The sequence below is a fragment of the Dunckerocampus dactyliophorus genome, chromosome 21, assembly GCF_027744805.1.
Source record: "Dunckerocampus dactyliophorus isolate RoL2022-P2 chromosome 21, RoL_Ddac_1.1, whole genome shotgun sequence".
NCBI lineage: Eukaryota > Metazoa > Chordata > Actinopteri > Syngnathiformes > Syngnathidae > Dunckerocampus > Dunckerocampus dactyliophorus.
Genome location: NC_072839.1, coordinates 10,736,153 through 10,759,622, shown reverse-complemented (window position 1 = coordinate 10,759,622; position 23,470 = coordinate 10,736,153). Strand labels below are relative to the sequence as shown.

Genomic DNA, 23,470 nt, shown 5'->3' with positions numbered 1-23,470 from the left:
TGCAAGTTAAATGCAGTAACATTTGAAAATTAAAATAAAAAATAGTACTAATAAATATTATAGTAGTGACACAAGTAAGTGATGTCATAAAATTAATATAATTAATATTAATTAAAAAAAATACAATTAGTATAAAGAAATAAATAATAAATATAATTAATATACATGAATAATTAAATACAGAATATATACAAAAATAATAACATAAAAATAATTTAAAAAATAATAAAAACAAGTTAAATGTAGTAACATTTGAAAAATATATATATATCGTAGTAGTGAAAGAAGTAAGTGATGTAAGAAAATGTATAAAATATTAATAAAAAAAATTAAAATCAATTAATATAAATAAATAAAAAATAAATATAATTAATACGCATGAATAATTAAATACATAATACATAAAAAATAAGAAAATAAAATCATAAAAACAATAAAAAATTAATAATAATAATAATAAAAACAATAATAAATACAAGTTAAATGTAGGAACATTTGAAAAATGAAATAAAAAAATAAATACTGAATACAAAAATAAATGCAGTACTAATGAATATTATAGTAGTGACACAAGTAAGTGATGTAATAAAATTAATATAATTAATATTAATAAATAAAAATAAATATAATTAATATACATGAATAATTAAATACATAATACATAAAAAAACATTTTAAGAAATTAAAATAAAATAAGTGAAATAAAAATGATGTCAAGGTGAATGTAGTCAAATGTACATCATAAATAATAATAAACATGATCAACAAATAAATACAAAGGGAAATGTAAAGTAAATGTAAAATTTGAAATCAATAAATTAAAGAATAAATAAATGTTGTACGAATAAATAAAATGCTAGACATTACCAAGTGAAATAAAATAAAATGAGCGAAACAAAAGTGGTGTCAAAGTAAATGTAGTCAAAAATACCTCATTTATAATAAATAAATAAATACAAATGAAGTTTTATGCCAAACTAAGTAAAGAAAACGCAAGTGCATTCATGATAAATGAACTGAAGTGAAATAATTAATAATAATATATAATATAATAATTAAAAAAATATTCTAGTAGTGACATACGTAATTGAAATCAAATCAATCAATCAATAAATACATCAAATAAAATACGAAGTGAAATAAAAATAATGTCGACGTAAGTGTAGCAAAAAAATACACTAATAATAACAATAAACACAAATAAAAAATACAAATAAAGTTGTATGCCAAATTGTATAAAGGGAATGTGAGTGAATAAAAAAAATTATAAATTGAAGTGAAATAAAAATGGAATCAAGTACTTCAAAATACCTCAATAATATGAAATTCAATGAAATAGGACAGGATAAAGTCAGTAAATAAGGAATAATACGAAATTGTTTATTTGACAGAAAGGAAGGCGTCACTCAAATTAAATAAAAATGTGTTCACTCGAGAAAATTTACACCCCCCCAAAAAATAGTACAGCAGAAATGCTCATTTTTTACAGCGGACACTTGCGTTCATGTGCCTCTCGAGTGCGTGTGTGTGTCTTCCTGGGTGTGTTAAAAACGTGCCGGGCCATTGCGAATGGAGTGTTTGTCCCCCCCCCCGGTTAAGAACACAACATGGTGTTCTCTGGTGTTTACGATGGGAAAGTCACACATTGGCTTGTCACCTTTCACAATCTTCTCTTCTGAGACGAGATGACTCACGCCCCGCGCACGCTTCCAGGAAGTCGAGGATGAAGAAGGGGGGGGGGGAATCACGCAAAGCGGCTAACTGGCAGCAAAAAAAAAAAAAAGATTTTCCAGAATTTGCGTCAGGATTGGTCTTTTCTTAAAAGTTGACGTACACATCTTCATACTGAAGGCCATCGAAAGGCAATAATGCTTTGATGCAGATGGAAAACATCTCTAGTGGCAGGGCTTTATCTTAAGATGTGTAGCGAAGCCTGTTGTTTTGTTTTGCAATCCTCCGTGAAGTAGTTGTGGGTCAGAGGTGGTATCATGTCCACGAGGAAGAAGGTTTTCCCTTCATGGAACTACAAAAGTAACCGTTTGAGCGCCTGGAGCAAAAAAGTGAGGAAGATGTTTGCGGCTCATAAACACACTTGAGGCACACATATTACTATTAGAACATCATTAAAAGGTCACTTTTGCATAATAGGGGACCTTTAAAGAGAAACTAGAAGAGCACAGACCTCTGCCAAGGCCCAAGGCAAAGGCCTAATTTGGATCAGAGTCCAAATTGTACACCTCACAGCCGCACGCCTCCTGCATATTTGTTATTGACTTGTTGTTGATGATTTTGAATCCCGTTTTAAATGGAGGTTCAAAATACAGTAGATGACCCAACTAATATGTTTAAAACCAAAAAATCTTTTAAAAATATTAAATTTGAGTTATAAAACCATATTAAAAAATATGAAATTGAAAAAAACACAACTTTTCCCGATCCTAATTAAAAAAAAAAATGCAATTGTCACTAATACAGTGGATCAGTTAGTGTTCACCCCAGTTAGTGTGTTTTTCGGTTAACATAGAAAGTTTACGCCCCAATTATGCCTCGGTTTGCTGGCATTTTCTGCTTAGCGTACGATATGGCTCGGGTCTTGTTGTGTTATTAACACACTGCATGAGTCCAAATGTGTTCTTTATGTATTTTAATCACAAACAGTCCTTCCTTGTTAGCATGCTATGAGCTAGCTAAACAAAATGGCAACCAGAACCGGAAGTCACGTCGCTCATCTCTGATGTCATCAGTGGTGGACTCTCAAAAATGTTACCACAAAATTCGTTTTTATAGTTTTATAATTATAGTTTTACATGCATAAAACTATTCTAAATACATACAAATGACAACTGTAAGGGTGAAATTAGCATTTAAGGTTATTTTTAACTTAATTGAAGACGTTACCAAAGACACAATGTGGCAACAAGATCCACCACCACCACCAGCTTCCTTTTTACAGTCACGTCAAGAATCACGTCTTCAGTGAAGGTAAGATATGTGTTGTATGCATTTGGAAATGTTTTCTGCATGTCAAACAATAACTGTAAAACTACAGTTGTGTTAACAACCACTGATGACATCCTAGACTAGTGAAGTAACTTTCGGTTCCGGTTGCCATTTTGTTTAGCGAGCTAAATAGCTAAATAACAATCAGCATTTTTGGCTTTCTGGAACTGATTCATTGGAGTTACATTATTTCCTGTGGGAAAAATTTGTTTGGATAACATCCGTTTCGGACCTTCCAGAACAAATGAATTACGCTAACCAAGGTTCCACTGTATTATGAGAATTATTGTAATTTTTTTTTTCTCATAGTATTACGACGACTTTATTTTATTATTTCTACTTTTTTTATTGTAAAATTACAGCTCTATTTCTGTTTTTCTTGCAGTTTTTGGTAGTTTTCTTGTTTAATTGTATTTTTAAAATGTGCTCAGGGCCGATAAATGGCACCCAGCCACGTTTTGGACACCCCTGCTCTAAACTCATTAAGGGAAAATGTTGAAATATGCCAAACAAAATATGCCAAGCAAAAAAAAACATTGTCTGCCTTCTTTGCCTTTTTCTCTCCACTTTACAACATTTTTTGGAAATTGGTCAAGTAGTTTTTGCGTAATCTTGGAAGCTAACTAAGCACGGGTGAGTTCGGACAATAACGAAGTTGCCGTGAGTTCAACGTAATGTCGTCTTTCCGTGTGACAGGCTGTCTGCGCATGTCCTGCAGGACGAGTGTTCCGGGTTTTGGATGCACTGCAGGATCATCAGGACCCTGCGGACACGTAGGATGTTGCGTTAGATCCGATTCATGTGTCTTCCAGAGTGAGACGTCACTTACCGGTCATTGTCTGAGCAGGTCCAGCGGAAACCTCTGGACCGGAGGATGTGGATCAGGTCCACGATGGAACCTCGATCACAGGATTCTCTGTGGTGGAAAAACAATGAGGGTCTTACTTTTTGGAAAGTAAGACCTCCTTCCTCAGGCTTTGCTACAGGTCTTAAAATAAAGCCTGGCTGTTAATCAATTTGTTTTTATTCAGCGAGAATGCTAATCTAGCATTATGTTGCTGAAAAATATTACAGTATGGGACCTTTAAAGTTTGGAATCCTCACATAAATGGTCCATCCAGGTTGGCCACCACCTTGATGTTGACATAGTTCACCCTGTGTGGATTCAGACCGTCCAGCTCCACACTTCCAAACATACTACAAAATTTGAAAAAAATGCAAGAAATCATGGCCAAGTACTTGATGTTATTCATGTTCCACAATGAAATAGACCTGTTCCTGTTGAATGCATCCTCAATGGACCCATTGAGTAAGACAGTGATGTTCCCACATGCCGTTTCTGCAAACTAGGGAAAGAAGACATACGGAGGAAGGTTCTGGATGCTTCTATCGTGCATATAGTACTCACATCTTTTGAAGCTTGCCTCCACAGAGAGTACACGGGGTGATCTATACACGCCGACCACTGAGGACAGGAACCAAAATTGAAATCTGCGCAATAAATAATCACAATGAGCCGCGTATGCAGAGAGATAAGACAGGAAGTAGTACTGCATACCTGAGTCTTCCTGTTGACCACACCAAATGAGATCGTTGAACATGTAACCGACCAGCGTGTCCTCCAGTGTCCAAAAGTGACGCACCACAGCCGCATAGTCGTGTATGAGTGTCCTGGTCTTACTCCAGAAAAGGAACTGATTAAAAGCAACAGGCAAGTATTAGCGCTCCTCCAAATGAATAGCTAGCAGTTAGCAGTCCACTACCCGGTCGCAGGCCCACGTTTGTGGCATGGCTTGGAACATGTGTCGGTAGTCCTCCACGGCCACGCCGCAAGACGGCTGCTGGACCACCGCCTCCTCAAACTGTTGCCAGATCTCCTCACAGTCGTACCTACGTAGAAAACCCCTGCAGCGTTAGCCTGGAACCATATTTGGTAACAGATGGAACGAGCTATAAGGCAAAACAACCATATGATTTCATTATATTCAGCAAAGAATAACACACACGAAGCAATAATAATAATAATAATAATAATAATAAAATATGTGTAATAAATACAAATAATTAATAAGTTAAAAAAAATGTAAGAAAAAAAATTGGGGGGAAAAAAGTAATAATTAGTAATTAATTTACTCAAATAATAATGAAAATATATTATTTATATACTGGTACAATATAATACAATAACCTATAATTTAAATCATTAATATTATTAATAATTAAAATACAAATGAACAATAAAATAAGTAAAATTTTTGAAAAAAAGGGAAAAATAAAATACAATTTATTGGAAATAATTTACTAATGAACTTACTCACATAATAACAAACAATTACAATAAAATATTATTGATATATTGATATAATATAATACAATAACTTATAATTTAAATAATTTTTAATATATATAATTAAAATACAAATTAACAAAAAAGAAGTACATTTTTTGGAGAAAAAAAAATCTAATCAGAATGTTTGAAAATAATTTATGATTAATTTACTCACATAAGCATGAACAATTACAATAAAATATGACATATTTTATCATATAATAATAATAATGTTAATAATTTACAATACAATAATAATTTTAATGTGATCTAATAATATAATAAATACATATCTTAAAATAAAATGCAATAAATGCAATAACCTATAATTTCAAAATCATTAATTATATTAATCATTAAAATACAAATCTAACAAAAAAATGTGTGCAAATTTGGGGAAAAAAAAGACATATCCAATAAATATTTTGAAATTAATTTACTCATTCATTTACTTGCACAATAATAAGGCAAATATAATAAAATATGACTAATATAATGATATAATACAAGACAATTTTAAAAAATAATTATATAATATTAATATTAATAATTAAAATAAAAAATTACAAAAATTAAATACTTTTTTAAAAAAAAAGGTAAAAGTCAAAACAAAAGACTTTGTTGAATATTTGGGAAGTATTGTTACCTTATTAGAAGCCTCTTCTTCCTATAATTATCATCAATATGATTGGTTTTACGTTTAACCTTTAATTATAGCCAGAATTTGTCACCTGGCACTCTGCTGCCCCCGAGTATCCTGGTGTATGACCGAGAAAAACGACAAAATGTTGTTTTACATAATAAAAGACACAGTTTCTGGTGAGATAATAATGCGTTACCTAACGCTGGGGTTAACGAGTGTGATGTAACTGAAACACCTTCCCACCACGATGTGCTTGATGTTGGGAGTCGTGCCGAAATGCGCTGGCAGTGTACAGGGACACATGGAAAGCACAAGGAGACCTTTTGGGAGTGGACAACAAGTTCAGTGTCTGTTGCGGAAGTGCGGAAAAAATGTAAAAACACACCAAAACTTACATGCTGCCGCGCTAAAGATCACTGACGATGTTTTGAGGGTGGTTGTCATGGTGATAGAGGGGGCCTTCTCGTTAGTTTTGCAAAACTAGAAGACACTGTACATGCAAGGTGATTGACAGGACAGGACCCTATGCAGCCTTATTCAGTTTTTCAGTAATAAAAACAGATGCTTACCAGTATTCCTGGCTCCATGGTGATGTGCACTGCTTCACCCAGGAAATAATCGTCCTGAAAGAATCCTACAAAGTGTCTCTTCTCAGGACTCGTGGACGACAATGCTGAGTGTCAAAGCGGACTTTCCCTGACCCCCACGGAGAGACATTGGCGGAAAAGACAGATGTTTTCCCCCACGGCCCCTGTTGCAAATAGTGCCTCCGCATGACTCTCATTATGGTGCCACGAAGAATTTGACAACACGAGGGCTGTCTTTTGGGAAGAGGGACGCCATCTTAAGGAAAACCGGTGCTGTACATACAGGTGGTCCTTGGTTTACGACGTGTATGCTCCCATAAATTAATTAAAAATACATTTTGGTTCGTAAACACAAGACTTGAGAAGTAGTGACTGCAAATGCCGGTGGAAGAATACGCACAAGAACGCAACGTGTGCCTCTTGCTGGGCGGATGAATACACGCCCGTGCGCCTGCTCAGCCACAATGAGGAAGAATAACATTGCTTATTACTTTACGCTTCATTATGTCTCCCAAGCGGCAGTGCGGCAAAGAAAAGGAAAGCCATCACCATGGAAGTAATTCGGATATCTTTGCATACACAATATTTGGCTGACCTTTTGGTCCCAACTTGTCCACTATATCATTAAGGATAAAGATTACTGAATGCTAATGAATGCTAGAGGGGTCATGGATTCCATGCGCTGTTACAAAGAGGTTCTCCTTCCAGACTAGATTTCGACAATATTTTAAGAAGGTAGAAATGCTTGCAAGACAACCACAGGGACAAAAATAATGAGTTGTTCTCTTTTTTTTATTACTGTTTCATTTAATTATTGTATTTAATCTTTTTATCACTGTATTTTATATGTCCTTATGTGTCCTCTATATGTTCTATTATATACATTATATTATATTTTTTCATGTAACATACAAAAAACAATCGGTAAAAGTTGACAGCGTTCCAGCCACTGAAAAATAACAAATCAAAATCATGTGACCTTTCGTTTTTCATTCGCTATAGAAACGTTTTCCAGTGAAAATATTCCCTAATATAATTTAATAGAAGAGTTTCAGAATTTAATACACACTTTTTTGAACAGTAAATATTTGAACAGTCAGTCCTATTTCTGCTGTAGAAATACAGTAAAAAGATAAAAATAAAAAAACAACCGGAAAATGTGACAGCGGTCCTACCAATGAAAATCCATATCGAAATCACGTGATACAAACTGATCACTCAGAGATCTTTCGTCCAACCCACTCGTCTGTTTGGATAAAAACCCTACTAGGTACAAGTCAAACACTACCGTCTGGTAGAGCAAATGGTTTTATGTTTAAATTCATTTAATATCTGGGATTGTGTTGTTATCGTTAAGCTCTTCAGGCGTTCATTTGGCTGTTTTTCCTCCGGTGACACACTCCGACTGACTGCTAGCTGGCTAGTTCGCTGGCTAGTGCTAGCGGCCAAGGCGGAAGTTGTCAAAGTGGCTACCTCGTTAACGTTAGCCGCTAAAGCGGAAGTTGTCAAAGTCATAAAGTAAGAGTGACTGAATGACGCGTTAGAAATGTCATCCGTTGTAACACACACTAAAGACTTTTTTGCCGACCAATGTCTAAATTATTCTGTGTAATGTGTTTGTACAGGCGATAGTTTTTATAATAATCGTTTCACTTAAGTATGAATGAGACTGTTGACACTTTTCTAACGCCCACCAGGTGGCCTCACAACTGTGGTGTGCACTTGAACGCACCACCCCTCCAGGCAGCAGCTTGCAGTGACCTGACAGGTTTGTCCTGCTTTTGTCTCATTCGATACGCTATTCTCCTTGCAGGCTCTTATCACAGCCTGTCATCATGTGACAGCGTGTGTTTACACAAGGTTTTGTTTGTCTCCTAGGGAGTCATTTTGTTGGATTTGTGTATCGTCTTCTTCCTGTGAACAATGAGTGATCCTTGGCAGGAGTGCATGGAGCACTGCGTGGAGGTCACTAAACAGGCTGGCAAGGTAATTTATGATTACAAACATGAATATTGTAGAAGAAAATGACATGTGGCATGGACATACATTGTGAACTTTATCCACCTTTCTGTCATATACACTGTCTGCACTTGTCCAACATAATAGATGCCAGAGTACTAACATTGGAGTCACATAAGAGCAACATCAGCGAAAAAACAAGCTCCCATGTCTGTAGCTGATTGATAGTTGGCAGAGTTCCCAGCTTTAAGATGTGTAGCGAAGCCTGAGGAAGGAGGTTTTTCCCTTCATGACATCATGAAAAGCTGCAACTTTAAAAGCAAGCCTTTGAGCGCCTTCTCTATCAAAAGTGGACCAAACAAGTGAGGGAGGGGATAGCTCGAACATCATTAAAAAGTCACTTTTGCTGAATAGGGGGCGTTTGAATCGGAGTCAGCTTACTTCTGCTTTCAGTAAAAAGCAGTGCTCATGTGGTAGGGTCAGCTCTATTTGAAAAATAACTCTTGTTGGGACTTGCCTATGACCTCGGATGCCCCTCCCCTCTACAGCTAACATTAAAGTAACTGAAGAGCCCATTTTTTTGTCGACCCACGCTAGATGATCCGCGAGGCGCTCCAGAAGGACATCGCCGTCATGCACAAGAGCTCGCCAGTCGACCTTGTGACCGAGACGGACCAGCGAGTGGAACAGCTCATTATATCTTCCATCAAGGCCAAATTCCCCACGCACAGGTACTGCACGTGCTCTATCACCAAATAAGGTCATGAGAGGACGCAGAGGCGGTGATGTCGCATAGGAATGAGTCTTATTGTGCCACCAGGGACACTTCAGTTCAGATAAGAACCAGATTTTGTTTGGATTTTGTTTGTACCTAATGGTGTGACCTGGTTATTCAATCGGCTTTTAAAGCTTTATAGGTGAGGAGTCGGTGGCAGCGGGCGCTCCAAGCGTTCTCAGCGACCTCCCCACGTGGATCATCGACCCGATTGACGGCACCACCAACTTTGTCCACAGGTACGACCCCCGCACACACAGAGCTTTTGGTGTTTGTTTTATTTCTGTCTTGTCTATTTTGGTCTTCTAATTGGCTGTCTTCTGTGTCGACTCTAATTAGACAACCTCCAAGAGGCTGAACCTAATAGAAATGCATTCCTATGAGTTTAAACCTAAAGGGAGTTCTTTAATTAAACAGTGCCTTTATTCTGTATGTTCTTTTTTTTTTTTTTTTTTTTTTGCACAGGTTCCCATTTGTGTCTGTATCAATTGGCTTCACTGTGAAGAAAGAGGTTTGAGAGCCATTTGGAATAAAGTACTGCAATTACCACCTTCATAATTTCCCTCAATCATGCAGTTTTTGATGCTCGCCTGTGTGGCTGATGTTTGATTTCAGGTACTCATACCTCAGCACGCTAAATCACCGCGCTTTATTGTGGCGCATCTTGTCCTCAGATAGAGTTCGGGGTGGTGTACAGTTGCATGGAGGACAAAATGTACACGGCGCGCAAAGGGAAGGGCGCCTTCTGCAACGGAGTCCCCATCAAGGTGTCTGGACAGGAAGGTGACTTTTCCCCAGCGCGACCAGCAGGTGGCGGCGACAATCTGTGCAAGCTTCACCTCCGTCTGTGTCGCCCTCTGTCAGATATCAGCCGCAGCCTGGTGCTGACTGAGGTGGGCTTCAAAAAGGACCCTGAGCAGTTCGAAACAATGATGGCCAACATCAAGACCATCCTCACCATCCCTGTGCATGGGTAATTACTCTCTGTCAAGGAAGCTTCATTGCAGTTGGTGTGTTAATTAACAGGACTACACAAACAAATTTGTTGCAGATGGCAAAATTCCAACATGTATCTATCAAGGTGTGCACTCTTTACGGTGTGCACATCTAGTTCATAAAGTTCACTGTCATAACCTGCTCCACTCAAAGTCTACTCTCCAACAGTATTCGCTCGCCAGGCAGCGCCGCCATCAACATGTGTCTGGTCGCGTGCGGCTCGGCCGACGCCTACTATCACATGGGCATCCACTGCTGGGACATGGCTGGGGGAGCCGCCATCGTCACAGAGGCAGGGGGAGTTATCATGGATATATCAGGTGAGACAACTGTATTGAGACGCACAGCTCTAAAACTGTTGATGCTTCATTCAAAGACTGGAATAGAGGTCTGAGATGTCCATGAATTTGAATTCTTCATGAATTGTACGCTCCGGCTTGAACTCCAGGCTTTTTTAAGATATGTAGCGAAGCCTGAGGAAGGAGGGATTGTTTTTTCATGACGCCACTACTTCAAAAGCGACCGTTTGATCGCCTTTTCTATGGAGAACACAAGCGAGGGAGATCAGCGTTTCCCATATATTCATTTATTTGTGCAGGCCTGCCACAAATACATTTGGACCGCCACAAATACATTTGGAGCGCTTGAGCGGCTCGGAAGCTGTGCTGCTCAGGCATAACCGGAGAAGATTTTTTTTCATGAAATTAAAAATACAGGAAAAATCCGGGAGGATTTGACGGGTTTGGCTCCGACACATAATACAGTTAAAACATCATGAACTCATTCAATACCAAAGACGTATTTTATACGTTTTTATAAACCCGAAGGCCCGATCCCAAAGACGTATTTATACGTCTTTTACATTTTTTGTGCGAGAGGCAAGAAGAGGTGATGACGCAACTGTCACTTGTAGAGCAGTTTTATGCAATTAAAATGGCCGCAAGGTGGCAGAAGTGCATGTGATAAGAGCTCGCCATAGCTCATTTGCATGTAAAAACACACTCAGCAGCAAGGAGGAAGTGAAAGAGCATGGAGGAGTGTAGCGTGGAGAAGGTTATGCATGGTAGGGAAATTTTAACGCATGCACACACACACAGTTTACTTCCAAATGCGAAAATTGTAAATAGTTCATCGTGTTATATTTGTAAATAAATTGTTATTTTGATGTAAAACAACCCTATTTTGTGTTGTTTATGTTGTGGTATAGTTGTTTAGATATTTGAGCTGCCGCAAAAGCAAAAAATATTTGTGTCAAAGTGAAAGGTATGCTTGAAATGTATCTTTTCACAAAAAGCAGTTATAGTCGGGAACTGATATTTTCCTGAAACTTACATATGTTCTACTGCTGATTACTAAAGAACGGAAAAAGGTAGAAACAAACTTTATTTACGAGAGTCTAATCTTTGCTTTGGTGGGTTCCATGTTTATATAACCATAGGACACAATAGTCTGTGTGCCTTGAAAAATCAGTCAAAATAATCTAAACTGGCCCGTACTGACTGGGTTGTCTTTGGAAAAATGGCAGGGATTGAATGCGTTAGAGTGACTTTTGCATAACAGAGGAGCTGTTGGTAACTTTCTGTAAATATGCACCGTATTATTAGGAACTCAATCCTGCTGTCACATTATATAAGCTACAAGTCCAAACAAGAGTCTTTCAACTTAAGCTTGGCTGCAAGTTCTGCTCTTCTCAAAGCAGGAAGTAGAAAGGCTTGAGTCATCCAATCTCCCTCAACAAGATAATGCTCAGTGATAATGCTCATTCATGACCAACGCGTTAAAAAGCTTGTAGAGCAGTGCTTTCCAAATAATGGCGCGGGCCCCCCTGTGGTGAGGTGTCAGAGAGCTGGGGGGGGTTAGAACTATACTCTTAAAATTCAATCAAAGTTGGCAGGTCTGTTAGCGTCTGCATTCATGCTTGAATGATGCTGGTGCCAAAAAGGCTTGTCGTGGATTTTACAAATGAATAAATATTATCAGGTGTAGTGTTTTTAAATCTGGGGGAACCACTGTCCTAGAGCAGCATGAGGGGGGGAGCATATTATAAACACCTTTCAGTGTGTCCCTACTTTACATACTCTGTCAAGGACGTGTCGCTTCCAGACTTAATTCTGATGTCACGTATCATATTTGCAGACTTTTTATGCAAATTTGACATGCTGGGCGGTGGAGGGGTTCCTGGTGACTTTAAAAGGAGGCCCACATCATGTGTCATTTTGCACGATGAAGGCCAAACATCGAAGAAGATGAAGCATAACGACATAACTTGAGGCGTGCACACTCAGTCAGGCCGCGCACGGCGACTCCTCCAGGGGCTTCTGAGCCCCATGATGAACATATGCGCCATGAAATGCTAATGCGTACGCTTTATGTCCTCCTTCACTCATCCAGGTGGGCCGTTTGATCTGATGTCCCGCCGGCTGATCGTGGCCAGCAGCAGAGCCGTGGCCGAGCGCATCGCCGCACGGATAACAGAGTTTGGCGTCGGCAGGGACGACGCAGATGGCTCGTAAAACGGCCGCCGCGGCCGCCAATTTAACGGGTATTCACATATCTAACAAGCCATGAGTTTGCCTTCAGAAGTTAACACATCACTCTCGCCTCCGAGGAGGTGGTTAGGCCAGCATTCACTCAGTTTGCGTTTCTTTTGAATTTGTGATGCGTGTGTTGCGTTTTAGATCTACACAGATGTCTTTGAGGCAGGAACACTTGTATTTGTGTGAAAAATCGAAGTAACATGCTGTCAAGGGAGTTCACCTGTGAGTACACTTGATAGATAAACGTATTGGACGCCTGCATGAAGTGGGAAAGGAAAGAAGTGTGCCGCTGTTCCCCCCTTTTTGCAGGTAGAACAGCTTCCACGATAAGATTTTGGAATTATTATTGGACTCAATTTACTCTCTCTCACCATAGGAACCAAGGATAAATTCATTTTTCCCTTGATATGAACAATCTTCGCTTAGCTGCGTTTTAAAAGGTAATTTTTCACATTTTTTCTCAAGCTGCTGCACATTACACACACAACCCCGGGTCTATGTAATTCCAGAGGTGACTGATGGCTGTTTGACTGACTATAAAAAACAGCAGAGAAGTCCTGTTGTATAGAGCAGGCATGTCCAACATTATTCAGCACTTTTTTTTTTTTGATTGGCCCATAGCACATTTTAAAAATACATTCAAACAGCAAAAATGGAAAAAAAACAGCAGTAATTTTCAAGAATAAAGTCAAAATATTAGGAGATTTACATCATAATATTACCAGGAAAAAAATAATAATTTTATGGGGAAAAACGTACTGATTTTACAAGAGTAATGTCATAATATTATTGGAAAAAACATGTCATTTTTAGAAACAAAGTTGGAAAAAACAATTATTTCCTCAAGTCATCGCATTATGAGAGACAAAACCAAGAATTCACATTTTGGAAAATTTGGTAGGGGAAAAAGTTACAATATTACAAGAATAAAGTCCAAATATTATGGGAACTTTTAACTTTTAAATATAAAAAAAAGGAAAAACAAGCAAAAAAAATATTGTAATTTAAGGAGAAAAAGTTCATACTAATAGTTTGCTTTTTCAACTAAATCACAAAGCTGAGATGAAGGCTGATGATATATATATATATATATATATATATATATATATATATATAGCTTCTTACCATACTGTATCTACATGGATTGGTTTTCCAAATGTAAAATATCAAGCGTAAACATATTGCTTTCGTTTTAATGTATGATGATGGCAGGGCATTGCACTGACATTATATACGAAATATTGATTAATTGATTTTATTAAGGGGCTCAATACTTACATCGTGTAGTTTTAGATGTGTATGTTGTGCTTTTAGTCACAAGTGTATCTAAGTAGTGAGCATAGACGGCAGTGTTGAGGGTATTTAAAGCAGGAACAAAAAAAAAAAAGAGAAGCTTACATAATGATCACATTCTTGGCACATAGTGTGCCTCTTTTTGACGTATGTCACTTACGTTCTACCTCGGGATTGCCACATACCGTATATAAGAAGTTGTATTATTCATACAAGATGATTCAACATCTGTTAGCCCTGAGAAGACTTCTGACTAATGGCAGTCACGACAGGAACATTCTTATTTGGCACTGATTGTATTGTGGTTCATTGAAGGAGGTAAACATTCTGTACTGTATACACAAACTTGAAATTAATTAAACACCTCTCTACAAATTGTCTGCTCGACTTGTTGGGACACGGGTGATGTGGCAATCAGGAGGCCAAACACACACAACCACACAAACAGGCCTTTTGCTTTTGCTGTATAAACAGCATAAGGTTTTTTTTTTAGTGGTGAGACCGAAGAGCTCCCGGTCATTACGCCATGCCAACCTGTCTGTCACCTGCTCTTTTATTCCTAATAGAGAGAAATGTAAGCACCACGCCCCCCCACCGCCCAGCTCCAAGAGGACAAACAACAACAACAAAAAAAAAAAGGCGGAACATGCAGGTAGATAAACCTGAGGCTCCGGGCTAAAGCTTTTCAAATTCAAATGCGCGAGCCAAATGTGATCAATTTGAAGTGATGCCAGCTATTTGAGGGTTGGTGTGAAATACGGAGGATACCAACATATACAGCAAGATACCAACTATGAACTACACCAGCCTGGAGAACCTGACTCCATCCACCAGTACCTGTGCTGTAGCTACAATGCATTAGGAAAGTATTATGTTACAGCCTTATTCCAAAATAGAATGCATTTCCCCCCCTCAAAATTCACAACACCCTGTAATGACAACATTAAGAACCTTTTTTTTTTAAAAACTCCACACAGAGACCCATAATAATGCTCATCCCTTCTGATTAGTTGCGGTTCCAGCAGTTCTCTAATGACTGAATGAGGTTATTTGTCAAGGTGAGGTGCACCCGCTGACCTGGCTCCGCCGTGTTTGCTCCCGTCACAGTATGTTCTTTATAGTTGCTTTTAACAGGCAACGCGACTGGGAAAGTGTTATAATGGGGCTAATTCACCATCTGACTGCGGACGAGACCGAAACAGGCCGCGGGAAACTTTCAGGAGCAATGGTTTAAAGGGATAGTTTTGATTTTTTGACATGGATTTGTATGACATCCCCATCAGCGTCGTAAGGGGTGTGGCTTCTCAGAACAGTATGCGTTCAAAAGAGTAATAGATTTGAGTCACAAAAATGCCTTCTCGAAAAAAAATCGAATCGCCCGGCGTTATATTTGTCTCCCGCCGTGTCCCTGCGCACTGTCGAGTCTCCATTGTTGTGCATGTGACGAAGACGCTCGTGTCTGCTGCTGCTGCGGAACACACATGCAAACAAGGTGGCCGTGGCGCTCCATCGCGGACGAAGATGCAAGCGTCTTGGTCAGCATATAGGCAGAAGATAGGCTGCAGCGTAGTGAGGATAAGCAGCATGGAAGATGGATGGATATCATCAGTTTTGGAAACAAAAAGCTATTATTGTATTGGAAAAATAATACACAGTTAGAAAGCCCATGTTTGTTTCATTTTGCAGAACATTTACTTCCAGCGGTCCTTGAACACACCATAGCTGTGTGCTCCGAGACAAAGCTTCCGTGATGCTGCCACAAATATATTTTTCCTGTCCTGTCCAGAATGTTATGAAGAGCAATAAGACGAATGGAAATTCATTGCAAAGTCCCTCCTTGTTGCGAAAATGAACTTAAGCCCCAAAAAACATGTCCACTACGTTTCAGCCCTGCCACAAAAGGACCAGCAGACGTCATGTTAGTGACTCTCTGGTTAACGTCGGGGAGACTTTTGACAAGGACAAAGGCCGGAGATAACACTGAGTGAGAATAACAGGCGGGAAGCTTAAAAGGAGATCTTTGTTTTTCCTCTGTTAACTAGGAGACGGGTGCAGCTATCAAAAGGGCTTCACAGGAAAGGATATTGCTGTTAGTAAGATCAACCATTTATCAGATCATCAAGAACTTCAGGGAGGGAGGTTAAATTGTTTAGGAGAAAGTCCAGTGAGGCGTACCTGGGTCGAAAAGGTTGGTACCCGTCATGTCAGCGATTCATTTTTGGCGCTTGAAAGTGTGAAAGTGGTTGCATCCTAGCTATCAAACTCTGTGCAGCATCAGGACCTGCCTGGCATTGCAGCCTGTTAAAAATGATTAGGAAGGAACTTGGTCGTCACGAGCAAAACAAAACATTTAATAAGTGTTCCTGTGTGTCCTCCTTGCCCGTGAGGAAGTGCGTGACCATTGTTCTGCTTCCTGCTTCATTCAACGTGTTGGACAAGGCCAACTTGTTGCCCTTTTAGCTCCAATTTACATCAAGTTAGCAGGTTTGTTTTGAAAATGTGCGTAGAACTCCCAGTCGCACGCCTATAACGCTGTCCAATGTGGGGTTCGACCACAATGTGCTTTTTGTCATTGCTCATGAGCAGGGAAGCTTACCAACAGCAGCTGTCAACGCTCACACTGCTCGTCAGGCAGCTTCAAAAGGTGAGTACTTCTATTTCGGAAGCCGTCTTTGCAGCGCTTCCTGTCCACGTTTCACCAGAGTACCGTACTTCCTGTCACTGACTTTGCCCTTCAGGATGGTAATATTACTCACAATGGTGAGTCGTCAGCTAAAAAGGCAAAATGACCAGATATGAAAGGCATGATTATGACAGAAGTCGAAATTAGGAGATAAAAAGTCGCAATTGTAAGTCATAATAATTCAATAAAAAGTGGAAATTATGACATAAATCAAAATTATGAGATGAAAAGTTGACATTACAGGATAAAAAGTCACGGGTTTAAAAAGTCGAAATTACGCGATAAGTCAGAATTATTAAATACATCGAAATTATGGCATCAATCAAAATTATGAGATTAAAAATAGACATTACGGGACTAAAAAAAGGCACGAGATGAAAAAAATCGAAATTACGCAATAAATCATAATTATTAAATAAAGTCGAAATTACGAGATAAACCATGAGATTAAAAAGTCTAAATTACGCGATAAATCATAATTATTACATCGAAATTATGACATAAAAAATTGACATTACGGGATTAAAAAATCATGAGATTAAAAAATCAAAATTATGCAATAAATCAATTATTAAATAAAAAATCAAAATTACGAGATAAATCATGAGATTAAAAATCAAAATTACGTGATAAATCATAATTATTACATCGAAATTATTAGATAAAAAGTTGACGTTACGGAATTAAAAAGTCATGAAATGAAAAAAATCGAAATTACGCGATAAGTCATAATTATTAAATAAAAAGTCGAAATTACGTGATAAATCATGAGATTAAAAAATCGAAATTATGCGATAAATCAAAATTATTAAATAAAAAGTTGACATGGGATAAAAAGTCATGAGATTAAAAATTGAAATTACACGATAAATCATAATTATTAAATAAAAAGTCTAAAGTACGAGATAAATCATGAGATTAAAAAGTCGAAATTATGCGATAAATCATAATTATTAAATAAAAAGTTGAAATTCCAAGATAAATCATGAGATCAAAAAGTCGAAATTACACGATAAATCATAATTATTACATCGAAATTATTAAATAAAAAGTTGACATGGGATAAAAAGTCATGAGATTAAAAATCGAAATTACGCGATAAATCATAATTATTAAATAAAAAGTCTAAATAACGAGATAAATCATGAGATTAAAAAGTCGAAATTACACGATAAATCATAATTATTAAATAAAAAGTTGAAATTCCAAGATAAATCATGAGATTAAAAAATCGAAATTACGCTACAAATCATAATTATTAAGTAAACAATCGAAATTATGACACATCAAAATTATGATGAAAAATTGAAATTACGAGATAAATCATAATTATTAAATAAATCGAAATTATGGCATAAATCAAAATTATGAGATGAAAAGTTGAAATTCCGAGATTAAGAATCGAGATTAAAAAGTCTAAATCACGCGATAAATCATAATTATTAAAAAGTCGAAATGGTGTGCCGCCTTCCTCTGGAGCCTTTGTCACATGGCACTCGGCATATCCGCAGTTTGCATCTCGGAATTTTCGCTTTTTGTCTCATGACTTTTTGTGTCATCATTTTGACTTTTTATTTCATAATTCTGACTTTCCTATCTCATAACCATGACTTACCATTAGGATGTATTTTTACTTTCAGTGGCTGAAACGGGCTTCCATGGAAATGTGACGTCCCCTTCAAGGCACTACCAAGAATGGGTGGAGCCGAAATCTTGATGAGGACCACTGTGACATCACATCAGGTGGCAGGCAAGAACTCACATTGGCTTTCTTTTCTTTAATCGCTGTAGAGTCATACCGTACCTATTATGCTGTTAGTGTAATACTTCAAATGATGATTGACGTATTTGTTTGTTGCTTGATGTGGCAGCGTTTCCATCGTCATCATATCTTATGAATTCCACTGGCGATGTTCCAGCACACTCTGGAATAATACAACACAACTAATTGCTAAGGTGCACCTGTTAGCAAAGTAGCAAAACGTGTTATGGTAATGCTGTACATAGTTTTGTCATCATGCAGTGTTTCCCTATTTGTGGCAGCGCGCCACAGTGTTGATTTGGCTACCATTTCGTCCTGGCTCATTGACGTATTATAACGGGGCTCTTTGTTAAAAATGCTAAGCTATGCTAATAGTTAACATAGTGTTCTTATCATGCTCCGCTACCCCTATGTTGAACATAGTTTGCTAAAAATGCTAAGCTATGCTAATGTTTAACATACTGTCATTTGACGCATAGATAGGCTATGCTAATATTGAGCATATTTTGCAAACTATTTAATGTTTGCTGAATACACGCAACCATATTAATATTTATCAGAGTTTGCTACATTTACCAAACATTGGACAAATTGTTTAAAATGCTAAGCTAGTCTAACTGGCTAAGCATGGTGAGCAATACTAACATTTAGCTTACTTTGCTTAAAGCTAGTGTATGTTGGTGGCTCATTGTAAAATAAAAAAAAAAAAAAAATACAATCAGAACACCACCGGCTGGCGTATGTTACCCTTAGCGGTTTAATGACATACATGAAAAACAGTTGGAAAGTTAGTGCCCTGTAGGCAGCCGTGCAACCGTGGCAATCACTTGAACATGCTAAGCTTTTTAATGACTCCTTAAACCAAGAAAGTGAAACTACAGCCACGTTTATTATGTTCTTTCTTAGCCTAAGGCAATGGTTCTCAATTATTTTCTGTCATGCTGCCACTGGGGGACAGAAATGTTTTCAGGCCCGCCTGATTTGAAATACTATTGAGAAAGCGATAATATCTATTTATTTATCTGCACCGACCGACTCGAAACTGAAACCAGCGAAATGCAACAAAATGGAGAGCAGTGGGGCACACGAGCGTATTCGAGAGTCAAACTGCACGCCGAGCACGACAAATTCAGACAGTTCATTCAAGTCTGCACTAATACTGAAAGTCCTCCCTGCCTCCCCCGACAGGTCACCCAGGCGGCTAGCCTACGGTGTTAAAATGATCTCGTCAACTCTCTTGGACGTCCTACAAGTTGATCCTGTCGCTGTCAGCATGTTAGCATCCCACGCTCAGCCACTCTCCTCTCACTATTAAATAATACATAAAAAAAAGCACTCTAGGCAGGCGGAAAACAAAGAATCTTCCACAAGATGCGTCGTCGACCTTGACCAACATGAGCGTGGTTGGCTTCAATTACAGCTGTGAATCCCTGGAGGTCGGCAACCAAAACATTTGTCACCCGGGATCAATTATTCATATTAGAGCCGCCAGGAAGACAGCAAGACTGATGTATTTGTTTTGCTCGTCCTATTACCTCCCTCGGCCTTGTCTGCTGAGCGTTTTTAGAGCGCACCGGCCCGATCTCTCGCCGCTCTCGGCCCCGGCGGGCGGAACTTTCGAGAAATCCCTCCGTCTTAACTGCTCAAGCCAAGCGTCGCAGCCGAGGCTTGCTTAATGTTGCACCAAAGTTAAACCAATATTAGCTCAGACGGACTCGATGTAACATTTGCGGCCGTTGTGTCAACTGGTGTTGGCGGCGCGCATCAAGACTTGAGTTATGCAAGGCGCGGCAAGAATGGCATGTCTGAACGAGCCCTTCCTGCCTCGAACACGGACAAAAGTCTTGAAGCGTCGCTACTGCATGCTGCCGCTGAATCATGGGTCAAAACCTCGTGCGCCACAAAGTTTGAAGAAAGACCTCGTCTGAATGTGAAGACGACAAAAGGATTCCGCCGTGCACGGTCGCAGCTGCAAACGGGCCGAAACGTGCGCAGCAGCATTGATGAGTCAGGTGAAAAACTTCCACTTGCTCACGTTTAAATGTGGCATCATGCTGTTGCATGTTGTCATGTTTTTTTTTTTTTTTTTTTTTTCCCCTTTCGAGGCGGTGCTAGTACTTTTCCAACAACCAGCCTCGGATGCAACACCTTAAGGTTCATTTTTCAGAGGACGGAGTGCCACAAGTCACAGGTCTCCTCTGGGTGAACCATCACTCCTCAAGGTAAAGTTGCTGACTTTTTTTAATTATTTTTTTTTTAGTTGAGACTAGGTAGCCTAAGTCTGAACTGCTAAGTCTGAACTGATCATTGACTTTATTTGTTGAAGCTTGTACATTTTGCTGCTCCAAAAGTGGGAGTGTCACAGGAAGCTTTCTGCTGCAGGATGTCAGTCGGTTACACAATTCATTCTTTTGTGACATATCAGGTGTCTTTACGAGCCTCGGTGGCGGCGGCCCACCCAAACGTTCATCAGGTTTTGCATGCAGCGGTTTGCTTCAGGGTATCCCGCACCAAACGGGCTTGTTTTTTGCAGGTAAAAGAAAAGCACGACAAGCGATGGAGGACCCGTGGCAGAGGGCGTATGATTTTGCCGTGAAAGTGGCGAGAAAAGCTGGGGCGGTAAGTCTTGGGTCATTCAATCAGCGCAAGGATCAAACACGGGAAATTGTGACACGAGTGAAATAGTTGGCTGTTATGTCTCCTGCTTGCGCAAGACAACAAGTGGGACATGTGCCAACGCTCTTGTGTGTGTGTGTGGTCAGGAAATTAGGAAAGCTGGCGAAAGTGAAATCAGAGTGATGACCAAGAGCTCCACTGTCGACTTGGTCACCAAAACTGACGAGAGGGTGGAGAAAATCATCATCAACTCCCTCAAAGATGAATTTGGAGCTGACACCTACAGGTGAGTCTTTGCTGGTTCGGCTCTGCTGGCACTGACCGAGCGAGCGATCTGATTCGGTCCTTTCTGCAGTTTCATCGGAGAGGAGTCGGTGGCAAACGGCAAACCGTGCGTTCTGACCGACAAACCCACGTGGATCATCGATCCAGTGGACGGAACCACCAACTTTGTCCACGGGTAAGACGCCACTTTTGTTTACGTGGGTGAAAGCAGCAGTAAGTCGATGCGAAGAGTCGCACGTCAGTACCGACCGGTCAGTGGGTATTACCGAGTTGCATTGTGGTTTTCTCTCGAGTGTGTACTGAGCAGATCCACGGTGATTGAGAAGTCAGGGTTTCCTCATCAGCAATCAAACTTACACCGCTACAGTACTCACGCTTAGGGCCCGTGTGCCACCACTTTGTGGATTATTTCCAGTCTTTCTGTTCATTTCTGTCATGCAAGCCTGCGGTTACCGTTCACAACTGGCGGGAGGAGCGATCGCCAGACATTGTGCAACCAACCTCAACAATACAAGCAACCAAATTCCTCCAAGACTCCGTCTCACCTCTCGTCACATCCACAGGTTCCCGTTTGTGGCCGTGTCCATTGCCTTCGCGGTGAAAAAGAAGGTACGCGCCCATCACGTTCGCAGATCACCGGTTGTTTGCGAAAGTAACGAGGATCATGTTTCCAGTTGGAGTTCGGCGTGGTGTACAGCTGCCTGGAGGACAAGATGTACAAAGCCAGGAGAGGGCACGGAGCCTTTTGCGACGACGAGCGCATCCAAGTGTCGGATGTGACAGGTAACCCGTGGAAATATACGCGTGGCGCCGTTGTCCCCGCACCGCGACCTTTCCGCTAACCCGCGTGGCACGCTGTCACGGCAGATATTCATAAGTCCATCATCATCTCCGAACACGGGACGGACAGGGACCCGGAGAAGGTCACCAAGATCTTCTCCACCATGCAAAGGATTCTCCGCATCCCGGTGCACGGGTAGGTGCTTCTCTTCTTGTAGCTCCAACATGTGCTCGTTGCTACCCCCCCATGCTAAGACAGTGTAGCTCAGCTAACGGGAAAACCAGCAGTGGAAAATCACTGTTCACTTGTGGTGTAGCGTCTTAATGTGTGACTCATCTTTTGACACATGAGTCCTTGATTCCAGTCTTTTTTTTTTTTTTGTGAGGCTACATAACCTTGGATGAGTAATTGGTTTAGTTTTTTTCCTGCTAGCCTTAAATAACAAAAGCCCTTTCTTTCACTTTCTTTATTGTTAGTATTCTCTGGCCAATTTGTACCATCCGCTATTGTACCTGCAGGCTCCGTGGGTCGGGGACCGCTGCCACCAACATGTGCCTGGTGGCGTGCGGGGCGGTGGAGGCCTTCTTTGAGATCGGGATCCACTGCTGGGACATCGCGGCGGGGGCGGTTATAGTGACAGAAGCGGGAGGAATACTGCTGGATGTCGACGGTGCGTATGCTTTCAAATGTGATCAAAGAGCCGCGCTGCAACACGGGAGAGCGGCAAGGTTCCCCGCCAATAGATGAAAGCGAGATGTATTCTTTTGAAAACATGCACATGAAACCCTTCCTAATAAAAGCTCTTTGTGTGGAAAATTTAGGGGGGCCATTCGATTTGATGTCCCGGAGGATGGTGTCGGCAAACAACGACGTTATTGCTGCACGCATCATTAAGGAAATCGAAATATTCCCCGTGGAGAGGGATGACGCGGAGGCGATCAAGAAGTGAGAGGATCCTTGCACCTTGTTTTCACTCACTCACACACACACACACACACACACACACACGGGAGGAGCTGCCAGTGTCTTCTGTATTTTAGCAGAATAAAATGACTACCCTTGGTGGCTGTCTTCATTTGCATGGCGTCTGTGTTTCATGTCTGTTTGAGTAATAACTGAACTGTCAGCACTTAACCGTGTATTTCGGGTTTTAGAATGCAAACTACTATGGCCTCGTGAAGTTGCACATGTCGGAATTCTCTTCACGGCGAAGCCAGGGAAGCT

General features: G+C 39.8%; 3 protein-coding genes across 4 annotated transcripts; 2 read left to right on the top strand and 1 right to left on the bottom strand.

Annotated features, from left to right (window-relative positions):
• Positions 1–1,246: 1,246 nt before the first annotated feature.
• LOC129174085 (ADP-ribosyl cyclase/cyclic ADP-ribose hydrolase 1) lies at positions 1,247–6,951 on the bottom strand. The gene is made up of 10 exons (XM_054765683.1): positions 6,542–6,951; positions 6,368–6,462; positions 6,169–6,292; positions 4,764–4,890; positions 4,559–4,694; positions 4,409–4,491; positions 4,273–4,346; positions 4,105–4,197; positions 3,830–3,916; positions 1,247–3,763 (listed from the first exon to the last, which is right to left on the bottom strand). The coding sequence occupies exons 2-10, from the start codon at positions 6,414–6,416 to the stop codon at positions 3,667–3,669; spliced, it is 870 nt and encodes a 289-aa protein (XP_054621658.1). The 5' UTR covers positions 6,417–6,462; positions 6,542–6,951; the 3' UTR covers positions 1,247–3,666.
• A 799-nt stretch (positions 6,952–7,750) lies between these two features.
• Positions 7,751–20,791, top strand: LOC129174254 (inositol monophosphatase 1-like). 2 transcript variants are annotated; one of them, XM_054766039.1, is made up of 11 exons: positions 7,751–7,829; positions 8,257–8,327; positions 8,438–8,545; positions 9,116–9,249; positions 9,428–9,532; positions 9,759–9,804; positions 9,968–10,076; positions 10,158–10,266; positions 10,458–10,609; positions 12,681–16,763; positions 18,443–20,791. In XM_054766039.1, exons 3-10 carry the CDS (start codon positions 8,483–8,485, stop codon positions 12,800–12,802), a joined length of 840 nt encoding a protein of 279 aa, XP_054622014.1. In that variant the 5' UTR covers positions 7,751–7,829; positions 8,257–8,327; positions 8,438–8,482; the 3' UTR covers positions 12,803–16,763; positions 18,443–20,791. The 2 variants fall into 2 exon arrangements, with proteins under 2 accessions (XP_054622014.1, XP_054622015.1); XM_054766040.1 differs by lacking the exon at positions 7,751–7,829 and adding an exon at positions 7,839–8,077.
• On the top strand, positions 20,642–23,327 carry LOC129174253 (inositol monophosphatase 1-like). Its single transcript, XM_054766038.1, has 9 exons — positions 20,642–20,786; positions 21,098–21,183; positions 21,327–21,466; positions 21,536–21,640; positions 22,029–22,074; positions 22,140–22,248; positions 22,333–22,441; positions 22,765–22,916; positions 23,068–23,327. The coding sequence occupies exons 2-9, from the start codon at positions 21,121–21,123 to the stop codon at positions 23,193–23,195; spliced, it is 852 nt and encodes a 283-aa protein (XP_054622013.1). The 5' UTR covers positions 20,642–20,786; positions 21,098–21,120; the 3' UTR covers positions 23,196–23,327.
• Positions 23,328–23,470: the final 143 nt, after the last annotated feature.

What these genes read in the sequence shown, in the direction of transcription:
- LOC129174253 (XM_054766038.1), top strand. Translation starts at nt 21,121, where the DNA reads ATGGAGGACCCGTGGCAGAGGGCGTATGATTTTGCCGTGAAAGTGGCG. An exon ending in TGGCGAGAAAAGCTGGGGCG is followed by an intron (nt 21,184 to 21,326) that starts GTAAGTCTTGGG and finishes GTGTGTGGTCAG; the next exon opens with GAAATTAGGAAAGCTGGCGA. An exon ending in CTCCGCATCCCGGTGCACGG is followed by an intron (nt 22,442 to 22,764) that starts GTAGGTGCTTCT and finishes TTGTACCTGCAG; the next exon opens with GCTCCGTGGGTCGGGGACCG.
- LOC129174085 (XM_054765683.1), bottom strand. Translation starts at nt 6,416, where the DNA reads ATGACAACCACCCTCAAAACATCGTCAGTGATCTTTAGCGCGGCAGCA. An exon ending in AAACGTGGGCCTGCGACCGG is followed by an intron (nt 4,695 to 4,763) that starts GTAGTGGACTGC and finishes GCTTTTAATCAG; the next exon opens with TTCCTTTTCTGGAGTAAGAC. An exon ending in AACCTGGATGGACCATTTAT is followed by an intron (nt 3,917 to 4,104) that starts GTGAGGATTCCA and finishes TTTCCACCACAG; the next exon opens with AGAATCCTGTGATCGAGGTT.
- LOC129174254 (XM_054766039.1), top strand. Translation starts at nt 8,483, where the DNA reads ATGAGTGATCCTTGGCAGGAGTGCATGGAGCACTGCGTGGAGGTCACT. An exon ending in CAAGGTGTCTGGACAGGAAG is followed by an intron (nt 10,077 to 10,157) that starts GTGACTTTTCCC and finishes GCCCTCTGTCAG; the next exon opens with ATATCAGCCGCAGCCTGGTG. An exon ending in AGTTATCATGGATATATCAG is followed by an intron (nt 10,610 to 12,680) that starts GTGAGACAACTG and finishes TCACTCATCCAG; the next exon opens with GTGGGCCGTTTGATCTGATG.